This window comes from Topomyia yanbarensis, chromosome 1 (genome assembly GCF_030247195.1).
Source record: "Topomyia yanbarensis strain Yona2022 chromosome 1, ASM3024719v1, whole genome shotgun sequence".
In the NCBI taxonomy this organism is placed as follows: Eukaryota; Metazoa; Arthropoda; class Insecta; order Diptera; family Culicidae; genus Topomyia; species Topomyia yanbarensis.
The window spans coordinates 88996605-89013293 of NC_080670.1; the positions used below are offsets into that span (position 1 = coordinate 88996605).

The 16689-nt window shown below is 33.2% G+C and overlaps 1 protein-coding gene across 3 annotated transcripts in view; it reads left to right on the forward strand.

Annotated features, from left to right (window-relative positions):
• LOC131694114 (broad-complex core protein-like) overlaps positions 1–16689 on the forward strand; it is a 221354-nt gene that overhangs the window by 158803 nt on the left and 45862 nt on the right. The window contains exon 5 of one of the 3 annotated variants that reach the window (XM_058982574.1): positions 183–5614. The exons of the other annotated variants lie outside the window; for them this stretch is intronic. Within the exon in view, the coding sequence (XP_058838557.1) occupies positions 183–412 (230 nt within the window). The 3' untranslated portion in view covers positions 413–5614. Of the gene's footprint in view, positions 1–182; positions 5615–16689 lie in introns of those variants that run through there. 3 annotated transcript variants of the gene reach the window in all.

Below are 16689 nucleotides of genomic sequence, written 5' to 3' on the forward strand. Positions count from 1 at the left end.
TGCTGTTTCTCTGTCTATCTATCACCTAGTTTGCTATTTGGTAACGCATTTACAATCTATCTTTTCTCATTTGTGGCTTATCAAAAACATTTAGAAAACACCAACAATCGAAAATCATACCAAAATCAACCAAAATAAATACGGGTAGTTTTTGGAGTATTTTTTCATATGTCTTGTTCCAGGCTGCTCTCCTAAGAAACTGTTTTCATGTCAACTGTGTGGTAAAGTATTATGTTCAAAAGCATCGTTGAAACGACATATCGCTGATAAACATGCAGAAAGACAGGAGGAGTATCGCTGCATCATTTGTGAGCGTGTCTATTGCTCTAGAAATTCCTTGATGACGCACATCTACACCTACCATAAATCCCGCCCAGGGGAAATGGAAATGAAGGATATTAAGTTCTTCTAATACCACCAGCGGGCATGTATGCCACTAGTTGCCATCTTGGAATACAATTTTTAGCAAAAACAGTTGAACATAGAAGCGTAATCCTTTGTAAAACAATTACAATTGAAGTAGGCTACATTAATAGTATGTAAGTAGTGATATCGTCATTTGCTACTTCATCGGCTATCGGAAAAGCAGAGGTCTCAGCGCTAAATATGTTTCACGCCGACATATACAAAAAAGAAACATAGAAACTACTTTACGTCGCGAAGAAGCACAAATGGTATTACCGTTCGCCAAGGTTAGAAAGATACTTTTAGCTACCAACAATTACACCAGATTCTTAAAATTCTACTCTACACATACCCTAATATAAATAGTTCTTCTGCTAGATTCAACAATGCTACCCTACTTGCATTCAAACGTTTCACGATAAAATAGATAGATAAAACTAAACCGGTTGAAATTCATAAGACAATATATGAACGCCATATGACTTGAAGCATTTAATCATGTTTTCCCTTTCTATTGCAATGCACTTATTTACTATAAGAATGATATACTACGTAGCGTAATAGTTGCTCTCTTCAGTAGATTCAAACAAATTCTTCCTACTCAATTTAAAACAAAAACTATCTTAATTTATACACGTATATGCTGACTATAAAATAAAACAGGAACGATCAGCACAGTCTTGGTCCCACAATCTGCGCTTTAGCCCTTCAGTGTAATATCTTACAAAAGAATATTATTACTTAACGGACATCATGCCAACTACTATTCATCATAAAACTTATTCATTGTTTTTACTGCTATGGAAATTTACTTTTTCATAAACATTCACGACTTCCCATGATGGGGTGCAAGCCATGAAGTGATACAAATTAAACCGATAAAAATTCCACTAAATTGTAGTACAACGCAGCATCAGAACTAACAAAAATTACAGCGCAGTAGGTTTCGCTTAGTGTATGTTTCGTATTAAGTATTATCTGTTCGTTTCGCATGCCATTAGTGTTTTTCTTCTGTTCCCTACATCTGTTTAATCAAAATGTGTGCATGTAAAATACTGCCGATTGAAGCATAAGAGTCCCATATGATTTTTTTTTTCGAAAAATGAGTTACCTATTGGATTGTATGTAGAATCACCTTTGATTCGTTATAATGATGAGAAACAAGAAAAATGTCATCAAGTTAGCGTTAAAACACGTTTTAACTCGTAGTGTGAATGTAGTATAGACCAAGGTGCTTAGAGTTCTAAGGTGATTCGTCTTTGGCAGTAACTAGGTGAGGAGTGAGGTAAACGTGCAGCAAGCTGCGGGGAAGAAAAGTGACAGCGAACAACTTTGTTTACACACGGAAATCCAAGCAAACACGCATGGAGATGTAGTAAACAATGTTGTTAGCTGTCGTTTCCAGCACCAACATGGCTGATCGGCGATTTCAAGGATCGTATCACCTCAGAATAAAAGCTCCTTGGTATAGAATACCAGGTTTGGCCCAATAAAAATATAAATCTTGAACAGCGTATTTCTCGGCTTGCTGTTTTTCAATGTGGGACTCTCATACTACGTTCACACTACGAGTTAAAACGTGTTTTAACGCTATCTTGATGACATTTTTCTTGTTGCTAATTATTATAACATGTCTTAACTCTGTAGTGTGAACGTAGTATTATACTTTAATGGGCCGAATACATCCTATACATGTTGTTCTATTATTATCAACTCTAAAAGTATAGGAAACTGTTTAAAAGCTGTCGTGCCAGTAAATGGTAGGTATTTAAAAATTCAAAATTTAGGATAACTCGGAGAATTTATCTATCTGTTTTACTGGAAAAGCACTCCTAGTAATTTAGTGATTTTTACATTGTATAATTTGTAGAATTTAAATGACTTATAGGAAAAGTGTGCCTAAGACAGACTATTAATGATTCTATACTTTAATTACTACAATCAATCCTAGCTGTTATCCTCAATTTAATTAGATGTAACTGCTTACATTTTTAAAACAAATACTGATACCCAGAGATTGAAAATCTTCAAATTGTTGGGTATTTTTTCGTTTTACTATAAAAATAAAACACCATTGTTGTAAATTTTCATTCGTTGCTTTCGGGGTAACTTTGATCAGCAAAATATGTACATCGAAATGAGAGATAACGCTCGAGATGTTAGTAAACGGAAAAAAACTCACTTTTAAAATGAATTATTGAAGCAAAATATTTCTAAAAAATGCTCATTTCAGCTGAAGTTGATAGAATTAATTAATATACAAGGGATTGTTTGAATAGATTGAATTGATGCATGAGAGTTGTATCATTTAGAAGTAGAATACTTCTAACGTTTCAATATGGAATCCCGTTTCAAAAATTTCTGCTGGGATTTTTTCCCAGTCTTCAAATGCGAATAACTTCCGTTGTTCTGATCGAAATCTTTATATTTTTGCACTATCTGATCGGAAATATGTGCACTTAAATTGTATTTGATTCCACAAAATATACGACTGCTATAAATAACCAAAATAATGTATTTTGTGAAAGTAATAAATGTCTGCGTTGATTGGTCCGTACAATTCGATCAAGCATTGCCAGGGCCGGCGGAAAGCGTGGGTAGTATGGGTAGTACTACCCACTCGAAAATAACCGAGTGGGTAATTACCCACTCGAAATTTTGAACCATTTCAAAAACTACAAGGGGCAGCCCTATGGGGTTGCACGAACTGTAGACGTAGGACTATACTACTTAATGTAAAATATTCATTTTCTTAGTACTTAGTGTGTGGGAAAAAACACCCGGACGGGTGGAGAAAAATCAAATTTTAGACAATATATTCACATCTCATGTATAGAACAAGCTTTCTAGTTGCTCTCAAACAGATCCTAAAAGTTCAAACACCCATGGATAACCCCAAGTTTGTAGATGTGTTTCGATGCCACAGGATTGTAAAATGGTTAATATTACGTCATGAAAATTCAATTCTTCCTTGACGTTTTTTTTGCCTGCAAAATGCCCTGTGTGTATGCAAAGCTCATGATTTATTGGGATATTAGCATTGATCGAAAATGCTTTCCAACGCTGCGCATTGCATACATACAGGACATTTTGCAGGTCACCAGAAGCTGTTCATTTTACCACCGCCACATATTCATTTTACCCACTCGCTATAAACATGTCTCATTTTTGGACATGTTTAGAAATCAATAATCATGTTTGAAAAAATGTGTTTATGAAGATGTATTTTTACCAGATATGTACAAAACATGTCTAACAAGAAACATAAGGTGATTGTAATATCTCATTCACTTATTAGTTAGAAAATAATGACTTTGATCAACGTGTTCATTTTACCGCCAGTTCCCCTACCTACCAACACATTCGCTCCAAACATTGAACCCAAGCGTAGAATGCAAAATGAGTCAACGCTGATGATGATGGGTAGAGCGAAAGAGACAACTAGTACCACCACGACCCTATTAGCGCATTTCACCAAAATTCCACGCGGCTTTTCCCGATTGATTTTGCATAGCGAAGGGCTGAATGATAACACATTTTGTTCCAACAAACAGCCCTGCGTTATGCAACACTTTGTGCAGTTTGATTATACCAGTTGCAAGTGGGGCCAAATTCACCAAGTTCCGTAAAATTCCATTTTAAATTACAGAATTGATAAAATTGCTTAGATGAGCTAAACTAATTAATCAAATCCTGTTTTAAAAACTGTCCTTACGTTTAAACCAAAATGGGAAGCTTATTACTACCACTACATTACTTAATTTCAAGCGAAAATACATGTGCTAGTTAACCCAAAAATTTACTGGCAACATTACAGCGGCATTTAGGAAGCAGTCGCCTGTTGGAAGACACAGGGTAGCGTCCCTCCACAGCCAGTGTAACGGACTTCTAGCTCAGCTACACTGGCTGTAAAAAACACAGCGCAGTGATCTGCTTCACCAGCCGTTCAACAGGGAACTGAGCGTGGCTGGCCAAGTCCGTTCTTTAAATAGTCGATGATTACGTCATTCATAGAAGCGTTGCGCGCTAGGTACACCAATTCGTCGTACAGGGCTTGGGAAGCGCTATCTTCTGTGTGTAAATGCGCGATATTTTGACAAGGTTGTATATTATTTAATTTTTTAATGCTATGATATCAAAAATCTTTGGGTTTATCTATTGGAATCTATTCTTAGAAGTATTTCGGGGCGATTTGCGCAAAAAATTTGAAAATTTATCGGGAGATGGTTGAATTATATGCGTTTAAAATTGGACCACTTTTCGTTACATACCATTTTTGTAGAATTTGCAGAGTGCACCCCCATATCGAAAACAAAGACGTAGTCCCACGTCAAAAATTTAGATCTGCAACGCATTACAAACATTTGAAAACATCGATGTACCACAATTCCATTTGCATAAACGAACGTAATTTAATGTGAATGTAATGTAAGCGTGTGTATTGCGAAAAGGGAAAAAAAATCCTTACTACTGGACCCCTCACCCTATGCACCCACTCGGGCGTAAAGTGTTTCGCACCCTCTGAGCATTGCTAGGGCTACCCCTTTGTCATCCAATGAACACGTATAAAAGCGAACATAAGAAAAAAACCTGTTTTAATCCACCTAGCGGTGCAATTGTGCCTTTCTCATTTCTCTAAACTATGGCACGGAGGCTTTTTATGTTCAACATAATTGTGGAAATGTCCATTACATTCTTAGTACACTTTGCACTTATACACAATGGCATGCCAGCCACGAACTTGATGAGCTACGTGTCGACGGTAAAACACTTGAAACAAAAAAATATCATACTCCATTAGCCTAATCAGCATTAGATCAATGTTATCTGCTTGCTAACTCATTTTGTCATGCGGGGCTGGGTATGTGAAGAGGGCGAAAGTCCCATGAACGAACGACTCCCCAGCTTAAATTATTATGCTTTGTGATACAGTGGTGGTTTAAAGATGACGGGGTTGAAACGGAGGGGTATGAGGGCTGGATGGGGTGGTGGTCTGAGGGGTGATTTAAGGAGATTTTTAAAGGAGGGGCGCGAACAGTAGAGGGGGGGGGGGTGTAACCCCTCTCCGTAAACCATCAACTACGCCTCTGTTAAAATCCAGAAACCCTAAACGAGTCGAAAAAAAATTTAGGGTTGACGTTTTTCAGAGTGATTGCATAACCTTTCTATATGAGAAAGGCAAAAATGTGCCAAAATCCAAAAAAGTGAATCGTAGTCAAATTTTTTTTTCGAGTTTGCATCAAATCTCGACGTTTCATGCACCTTGAACACATTTAGCATCAAAAATAAAAATTCTATTTTTAATTTTTCCTATAGTTTATATGAGAAATTTCTGTGTGGCCGTACTCTGAAACCCGTAATTCCGGAACCAGAATTCCGATCGATCCAAAATTCAATAGCAGCCGATGGGAAGGTTGCACCTTTCATTTGAGACTAAGTTTGGGCAAATCGGTCCAGCCATCTCTGAGAAAAATGAGTGACATTATTTGACACATACGCACATACATACACACACACACACATACACACACACACATACACACACACATACACACACACATACATACATACACACACACATACAGACTTTTTCCGATCTCGACGAACTGAGTCGAATGGGATATGACACCCGGCCCTCCGGGCCGGGATTAGGTTGACGTTTTTCAGAGTGATTGCATAACCTTTCTATATGAGAAAGGCAAAAATGTGCCAAAATCCAAAAAAGTGAATCGTAGTCAAATTTTTTTTCGAGTTTGCATCAAATCTCGACGTTTCATGCACCTTGAACACATTTAGCATCAAAAATAAAAATTCTATTTTTAATTTTTCCTATAGTTTATATGAGAAATTTCTGTGTGGCCGTACTCTGAAACCCGTAATTCCGGAACCAGAATTCCGATCGATCCAAAATTCAATAGCAGCCGATGGGAAGGTTGCACCTTTCATTTGAGACTAAGTTTGGGCAAATCGGTCCAGCCATCTCTGAGAAAAATGAGTGACATTATTTGACACATACGCACATACATACACACACACACACACATACACACACACATACACACATACATACACACACACATACATACATACACACACACATACAGACTTTTTCCGATCTCGACGAACTGAGTCGAATGGGATATGACACCCGGCCCTCCGGGCCGGGATTAGGTTGACGTTTTTCAGAGTGATTGCATAACCTTTCTATATGAGAAAGGCAAAAATGTGCCAAAATCCAAAAAAGTGAATCGTAGTCAAATTTTTTTTTCGAGTTTGCATCAAATCTCGACGTTTCATGCACCTTGAACACATTTAGCATCAAAAATAAAAATTCTATTTTTAATTTTTCCTATAGTTTATATGAGAAATTTCTGTGTGGCCGTACTCTGAAACCCGTAATTCCGGAACCAGAATTCCGATCGATCCAAAATTCAATAGCAGCCGATGGGAAGGTTGCACCTTTCATTTGAGACTAAGTTTGGGCAAATCGGTCCAGCCATCTCTGAGAAAAATGAGTGACATTATTTGACACATACGCACATACATACACACACACACATACACACACACATACACACACACATACACACACACATACACACACACATACATACATACACACACACATACAGACTTTTTCCGATCTCGACGAACTGAGTCGAATGGGATATGACACCCGGCCCTCCGGGCCGGGATTAGGTTGACGTTTTTCAGAGTGATTGCATAACCTTTCTATATGAGAAAGGCAAAAATCGTCTTCTTTCTGACCTCGTAGTATATTCATGTACGTTTCATGTCAGCTCAAACTCTACGATGGCAATATGTATATCCCACGATTGCCTCCAGGCATCATTTCGATGACGCACAGGCACGTCAGTTTCATGCATACAATGATCACACACCTAGGGTTCGTCGCGGTGCGGATGGATTGTCCGCACCGCAACCGCAAAAAATAATAAAACTGCACCGCATACCGCAACCGCACTTTATTTACCGCACCGCGGAAATGCGGTAAAATTTTTATATTTTTAAAAATAGTGTTGAAAAATTGTTCATTTGTGTAACCATATATAATAAAATGTTATTCTTATTCACACGAAATTTAACTGTAAGAGACTCCTCAGAATGTAATATTTATGAAAAAATCAACCTTTTACATTTTCTATTAATTAAATTTCGTACATTTTAAGGCAAACGTTATGCATTAAAAAACGTTCTACTGCAGTAATAGGAAAACTTTTATTTTAGCAACCCTTCAGTTAATTGAAAAAAAGTGGAATAAAAATGTAATAAGAAATGAAATTGCATATTTTATTCTTTAAATTTTCATATTTTCAATGTTTTTGACATATGAAAATGAAATGGATGATTTTCGCATTAACGTAGTAAAAACCACCTATCATTCTTAAAGGAATTTCACCAAAAAAAATTAAAGTCGAAATACCAGTACTTCTTTATAGTAGCGCATATATTCAATACAGTGAAATAAAAACCGATTTAATCCACCTAGCAGTGAGATGAGATATTTCTTACACATTTCACTATTGGATTAGTTTGCAGAACTCACGAGAAGTAGGCACCCAACTAGAGGTGGGATGAAAACAGTTTCTAGTCTTGCACGAATAAAATCTCGAATAAACTGAATAAATTATAGAAATCAACAAAACAACCGAAATAAAAAAGTAAAGCAAAAAATGAAACAATAGGTTTTTAAATTCATAAAATGAGTAGAAAAATTAATGGAAATCAAAATTATAATATACAAGAATCAAATTAGATTAGGTTATTACATAAAAATTAAGATTATATTTAGAAATAGTTATAAGATTAATAGAATAAATTGACTCATACTAACAAATTGAATGAAATAAAACGAATGACTGAACATGAAATTCATAAAATTAAAGATATGAATAAAATGAATCAGATAAATCAGATAAATCAAATGAATCAAATGAATCAAATGAATCAAATAAATCAAATGAATCAAATAAATCAAATGAATCAAATAAATCAAAAGAATCAAATAAATCAAATGAATCAAATGAATCAAATCAATCAAATGAATCAAATGAATCAAATGAATCAAATGAATCAAATGAATCAAATGAATCAAATGAATCAAATGAATCAAATGAATCAAATGAATCAAATGAATCAAATGAATCAAATGAATCAAATGAATCAAATGAATCAAATGAATCAAATGAATCAAATGAATCAAATGAATCAAATGAATCAAATGAATCAAATGAATCAAATGAATCAAATGAATCAAATGCATCAAATGCATCAAATGAATCAAATGCATCAAATGAATCAAATGAATCAAATGAATCAAACGAATCAAATGAATCAAATGAATCAAATAAATCAAATGAATCAAATAAATCAAATGATTCAAATGAATCAAATGAATCAAATGAATCAAATGAATCAAATGAATCAAATGAATCAAATGAATCAAATGAATCAAATGAATCAAATGAATCAAATGAATCAAATGAATCAAATGAATCAAATGAATCAAATGAATCAAATGAATCAAATGAATCAAATGAATCAAATGAATCAAATGAATCAAATGAATCAAATGAATCAAATGAATCAAATGAATCAAATGAATCAAATGAATCAAATTAATCAAATGAATCAAATGAATCAAATGAATCAAATGAATCAAATTAATCAAATGAATCAAATGAATCAAATGAATCAAATGAATCAAATGAATCAAATGAATCAAATGAATCAAATGAATCAAATGAATCAAATGAATCAAATGAATCAAATGAATCAAATGAATCAAATGAATCAAATGAATCAAATGAATCAAATGAATCAAATGAATCAAATGAATCAAATGAATCAAATGAATCAAATGAATCAAATGAATCAAATGAATCAAATGAATCAAATGAATCAAATGAATCAAATGAATCAAATGAATCAAATGAATCAAATGAATCAAATGAATCAAATGAATCAAATGAATCAAATGAATCAAATGAATCAAATGAATCAAATGAATCAAATGAATCAAATGAATCAAATGAATCAAATGAATCAAATGAATCAAATGAATCAAATGAATCAAATGAATCAAATGAATCAAATGAATCAAATGAATCAAATGAATCAAATGAATCAAATGAATCAAATGAATCAAATGAATCAAATGAATCAAATGAATCAAATGAATCAAATGAATCAAATGAATCAAATGAATCAAATGAATCAAATGAATCAAATGAATCAAATGAATCAAATGAATCAAATGAATCAAATGGATCAAATGGATCAAATGGATCAAATGGATCAAATGGATCAAATGAATCAAATGAATCAAATGAATCAAATGAATCAAATGAATCAAATGGATCAAATGGATCAAATGGATCAAATGGATCAAATGGATCAAATGAATCAAATGAATCAAATGAATCAAATGAACCAAATGAATCAAATGAATCAAATAAATCAAATTAATCAAATGAATCAAATGAATCAAATAAATCAAATAAATCAAATTAATCAAATTAATCAAATTAATAAAATCAATCAAATCAATCAAATTAATCAAATTAATCAAATTAATCAAATTAATCAAATTAATCAAATTAATCAAATTAATCAAATTAATCAAATTAATCAAATGAATCAAATGAATCAAATGAATCAAATGAATTAAATGAATCAAATGAATCAAATGAATCAAATGAATCAAATGAATCAAATGAATCAAATGAATCAAATGAATCAAATGAATCAAATGAATCAAATGAATCAAATGAATCAAATGAATCAAATGAATCAAATGAATCAAATGAATCAAATGGATCAAATAAATCAAATGGATCAAATAAATCAAATGAATCAAATGAATCAAATGAATCAAATGAATCAAATGAATCAATTGAATCAAATGAATCAAATAAATCAAATATATCCAATGAATCAAATGAATCAAATAAATCAAATGAATCAAATGAATCAAATGATTCAAATAAATCAAATGAATCAAATGAATCAAATGAATCAAATGAATCAAATAAATCAAATGAATCAAATAAATTAAATAAATCAAATGAATGAAATGAATGAAATGAATGAAATGAATGAAATGAATGAAATGAATGAAATGAATGAAATGAATGAAATGAATGAAATGAATGAAATGAATGAAATGAATGAAATGAATGAAATGAATGAAATGAATGAAATGAATGAAATGAATGAAATGAATGAAATGAATGAAATAAATGAAACGAATGAAATGAATGAAAGGAATGAAAGGAATGAAAGGAATGAAAGGAATGAAAGGAATGAAAGAAATGAAAGGAATGAAAGGAATGAAAGGAATGAAAGGAATGAAAGGAATGAAAGGAATGAAAGGAATGAAAGGAATGCAAGGAATGAAAGGAATGAAAGGAATGAAAGGAATGAAAGGAATGAAAGGAATGAAAGGAATGAAAGGAATGAAAGGAATGAAAGGAATGAAAGGAATGAAAGGAATGAAAGGAATGAAAGGAATGAAAGGAATGAAAGGAATGAAAGGAATGTAAGGAATGAAAGGAATGAAAGGAATGAAAGGAATGAAAGGAATGAAAGGAATGAAAGGAATGAAAGGAATGAAAGGAATGAAAGGAATGAAAGGAATGAAAGGAATGAAAGGAATGAAAGGAATGAAAGGAATGAAAGGAATGAAAGGAATGAAAGGAATGAAAGGAATGAAAGGAATGAAAGGAATGAAAGGAATGAAAGGAATGAAAGGAATGAAAGGAATGAAAGGAATGAAAGGAATGAAAGGAATGAAAGGAATGAAAGGAATGAAAGGAATGAAAGGAATGAAAGGAATGAAAGGAATGAAAGGAATGAAAGGAATGAAAGGAATGAAAGGAATGAAAGGAATGAAAGGAATGAAAGGAATGAAAGGAATGAAAGGAATGAAAGGAATGAAAGGAATGAAAGGAATGAAAGGAATGAAAGGAATGAAAGGAATGAAAGGAATGAAAGGAATGAAAGGAATGAAAGGAATGAAAGGAATGAAAGGAATGAAAGGAATGAAAGGAATGAAAGGAATGAAAGGAATGAAAGGAATGAAAGGAATGAAAGGAATGAAAGGAATGAAAGGAATGAAAGGAATGAAAGGAATGAAAGGAATGAAAGGAATGAAAGGAAGAGAATGGAAATGAAGGAATGAAAGGAATAAAGGAATGAAAGGAATGAAAGGAATGAAAGGAATGAAAGGAATGAAAGGAATGAAAGGAATGAAAGGAATGAAAGGAATGAAAGGAATGAAAGGAATGAAAGGAATGAAAGGAATGAAAGGAATGAAAGGAATGAAAGGAATGAAAGGAATGAAAGGAATGAAAGGAATGAAAGGAATGAAAGGAATGAAAGGAATGAAAGGAATGAAAGGAATGAAAGGAATGAAAGGAATGAAAGGAATGAAAGGAATGAAAGGAATGAAAGGAATGAAAGGAATGAAAGGAATGAAAGGAATGAAAGGAATGAAAGGAATGAAAGGAATGAAAGGAATGAAAGGAATGAAAGGAATGAAAGGAATGAAAGGAATGAAAGGAATGAAAGGAATGAAAGGAATGAAAGGAATGAAAGGAATGAAAGGAATGAAAGGAATGAAAGGAATGAAAGGAATGAAAGGAATGAAAGGAATGAAAGGAATGAAAGGAATGAAAGGAATGAAAGGAATGAAAGGAATGAAAGGAATGAAAGGAATGAAAGGAATGAAAGGAATGAAAGGAATGAAAGGAATGAAAGGAATGAAAGGAATGAAAGGAATGAAAGGAATGAAAGGAATGAAAGGAATGAAAGGAATGAAAGGAATGAAAGGAATGAAAGGAATGAAAGGAATGAAAGGAATGAAAGGAATGAAAGGAATGAAAGGAATGAAAGGAATGAAAGGAATGAAAGGAATGAAAGGAATGAAAGGAATGAAAGGAATGAAAGGAATGAAAGGAATGAAAGGAATGAAAGGAATGAAAGGAATGAAAGGAATGAAAGGAATGAAAGGAATGAAAGGAATGAAAGGAATGAAAGGAATGAAAGGAATGAAAGGAATGAAAGGAATGAAAGGAATGAAAGGAATGAAAGGAATGAAAGGAATGAAAGGAATGAAAGGAATGAAAGGAATGAAAGGAATGAAAGGAATGAAAGGAATGAAAGGAATGAAAGGAATGAAAGGAATGAAAGGAATGAAAGGAATGAAAGGAATGAAAGGAATGAAAGGAATGAAAGGAATGAAAGGAATGAAAGGAATGAAAGGAATGAAAGGAATGAAATGAATGAAAGGAATGAAAGGAATGAAAGGAATGAAAGGAATGAAAGGAATGAAAGGAATGAAAGGAATGAAAGGAATGAAAGGAATGAAAGGAATGAAAGGAATGAAAGGAATGAAAGGAATGAAAGGAATGAAAGGAATGAAAGGAATGAAAGGAATGAAAGGAATGAAAGGAATGAAAGAAATGAAAGGAATGAAAGGAATGAAAGGAATGAAAGGAATGAAAGGAATGAAAGGAATGAAAGGAATGAAAGGAATGAAAGGAATGAAAGGAATGAAAGGAATGAAAGGAATGAAAGGAATGAAAGGAATGAAAGGAATGAAAGGAATGAAAAGAATGAAATGAATGAAATGATTGAAATGAATGAAATGAATGAAATGAATGAAATGAATGAAATGAATGGAATGAATGGAATGAATGAAATGAATGAAATGAATGACATGAATGAAATAAATGAAATGAATCAAATCAATCAAATGAATCAAATGAATCAAATGAATCAAATGAATCAAATGAATCAAATGAATCAAATGAATCAAATGAATCAAATGAATCAAATGAATCATATGAATCAAATGAATCACATGAATCAAATTAATTAAATGAATCAAATTGATTTAATTCATCCAGTGAATACAATGAATCAAATTAATGAAATGGATCAAATGAATAAAAAGAATGGATGAACAAAATGAATAAAGTAAAAAATAAATGAAATGCATAAATAAAACAAACGAATCAAATAAACAAAATGAGCTGAAGTGATAAAATGAATAAAAAGAAGAAAATGAGCAGAATTAAATGCATTGATTAAAATGAAAAATTGAACAACAGTAAAAGGTTATAAATTAATATAAAGAAATAAATTGAATCAAATAAATTATTTGGATGAAATTATTAAAACTGAAAAAGTAGTCAGATTATTAAAATTAAGAAACTGAACAAAATGAATAAACTGGAAAAAAATGAATAAAATGCATACAATGAAAATAAATAATGATTTGAGTAAAATGCACAAAAAGAATAAACTGATCAGAGTGAATCCAAAGAATGAAACGAATAAAATAAGTAAAATGAACGCAGATGAACAAAAGGAATAAAAAGATGCGGAATGAAATAATTAATTAAAATGAAATGGTCATATATTTGAAGCCAAAAACATTTTTAAATAAAGAAAATGAATAAACCGGATTGTACGAATTTGAAAACCATTGCATCAGAAAGTTTTGAAATGTTTTTAGCCTCTTCTGAGAAAAGGCTAATAAATATGCAATGGACTTTCTAGGGCTTCCATCTTTTTTTGGTTTTATTCTTTTTGTTTTCATGCTTCTTTACTTGACGAATTCGAAGTTCACTTTTTGGTCACATATTCCCGAAAAAAGATTTATGTGCAGAACAGAATTTACTGGTCCAGTATTTTAACGCGCAATTGAATATAGTAAATTGAGACAAGGTCACATGTGCTTTAAAGCCCCTTGAACAGAGAACGACAGAGGGAGAATGCGATTCGTGAATGAGGCAGGTAGATATTTCAAAGTTTTTATTTGCATTGAAGTAAATGGTGTGAAATGTCTAGGCTATGTCGATTGCATAAAAGCCGTGTTTGTATTGTTTCGTTCGGAATTCTCGTGCAGGAAATATGGATAAATAAGTCCTATACAGACCAATACTGTGAAAAAGATATGGTTCAAACTACTCAGTATATCCAAATATGGACGACGATAAGTTAGAAGACACATTGTAGTTGCATCCCCCATCGAGAGTGGGTACTTTGGGAGACTTCTTTTCCTGGATCTAATTTGTGGATATTTTTGGTCTTTGATCCGTTATTTTTCATGAAAGTTCGTACCAATACAACGAATGTGCAGCTGAATGTGCGTCTTCCTTCTGCACGCCACCACCGATCTAATCAGCGTCTTGAAGATAATCAACTTCGTGCGGCGGCGAATTTTGTTCGACCGGAGCGTCCTCTGGAGTCCAAAGTAGGCACGATTTCCCGCCAAGATCCGTCTCTGAATTTCTCTGCTGTTATCATTGTCGTCGGTTACCGGTGAGCCCAAATACATGAATTCGTCGACCATCTCGATTTCGTCACCGTCAATCCGAACTCGGGTGGGAGGTTTACATTGTCGTCTCTAGAACCTCTTCCTCTCATGTATTTTGTCTTCGAAACGTTGATGGCAATTCCAATCCTGCTGGCTTCAGCTTTCAGTCTTTGAGCATATATTTCATTCAAAATTCAATAGAGATACGAATAGTTTAAATATCGCACGTGGAATGTCTCTTTTGAAAATTTCCATCGTCTAACTTTCATATTACCCAGTTAAGCCAAATATTTTTTCTGATATAGCCATGAATTTCCTTAATTATAGTGTAGATACAGGCTTTGAATACAATTGAATTAAAGTTGAGTTGATGTAGCAGCAGACAAAAAATAGTTTTGTTTTCTCAAACCTTCGCAATTACAATTAATAAATATTTCAGATTGGCAGAAGATCTTATCACACAACTTAGAAATGCATACAGAAATAGCTAGATAGATGCGATAGAAGAGAGACAGAGAGAGAAAGAGAAAGAGAGAGAGAGAGAGAGAGATGGGGGGGGGGGGGCGTGTGAGGAATGGCAAATGATGGTTAATGCAGTGACATTATTTTTATAGGTATATTATTATGATATATTGATTCTTACATTCTTATCATAAATAATGTAAGTAGTAATTTTTGCGCCATAACCAGTATAACCTAAATCTTGCAAAAGAGCTAAATTTTCGCTAGAGTTTTGGGCTTCAAATATACAGTTGCTTTCGGTGACGCCACAAGTATAATTATATTAGAAATCTTTTATCTCACTACTTGGTGAATTACTTGTTGATCTGTGTATTGATATACCATCCAACATTTACCTCATGATTGAGCGCAATGCCTAATCCAAGGAATAAACACTAGAACTCACTGTTTCTTTATCAACACATTATTTTGTCTTTGAAGTGAACTTATATATTGATTTTTGAGAAATAGTTCATTTATTATAAAGGTAATTCACAAAATGTTCTCAACATCGAATTCCTTGAATCACGTAGATGTGTTTTCATACCCCGATATGCAAAATCGGTTTAGTTTTGCCCCTAAAACACAATGACAAAAATAGCATCACACAAGAAAAGCACGTTGTTGTTTTTTAATTATTTGTTTATTTCCCGAGTGCAAACGGTTTTGAATTTTTGGAAGTGTATGTTTACTATGACCAGGAGCGGATCCAGAAAAAAAATTTCGGAGGGGGTCCAAAATTCCAAAAAAATGTTCATTGTAGAATATGTAATATCATCATTCAATTGAAATCGGTTTTGGTTATCGAATCTGGTTTGGTATGATTTTGAACTTAGAATGAATTTACATGAATTAAACTATTTCAAAATTTCTCAAGAAGTTAAAAAATTTCGGGGAGGGTCCGGACCCCCAAGACCCTCCCCCTGGATCCGCTACTGACTATGGCAGATCTCCGGCTGGTGTTACTGTTTTTCAGAAATTTTCAGCAACTTTTGATAAAAGCAAGAGGTGCATTTGACCCCGGGGGTGCGTTTTTCCTTATCTTCCCCTATTGGGAAAATGCGACATATTCACAGTAATAAATCCCTCACGTTATGCATATCACCCACTCGGACTAAAAGTGCGGCGCAGGCCCTGTCAATAATCCTAAGCAAAACATATGACTGGAACTTACGCCAAAACCATTCTATCAACCTGAAAAAAGGAACATATGTTTGAATATTTTCCATTCCAATGTACGTGTACCATAATATTGGAATTTCCATAAGAAATACCGAAATAGCTGATTTAAATGTAGCCATGCAGAAGATAGTCAAATATGGAGCATTCGAATTAACAGCCTAAGGATCGATTTCTTCACCCTCGCTTAACGTTTAAGCCAGGTTTAAACGTATTGGTGAACCTGGTTTAAAAGTTAAGCGAGGGTGAAGAAATCG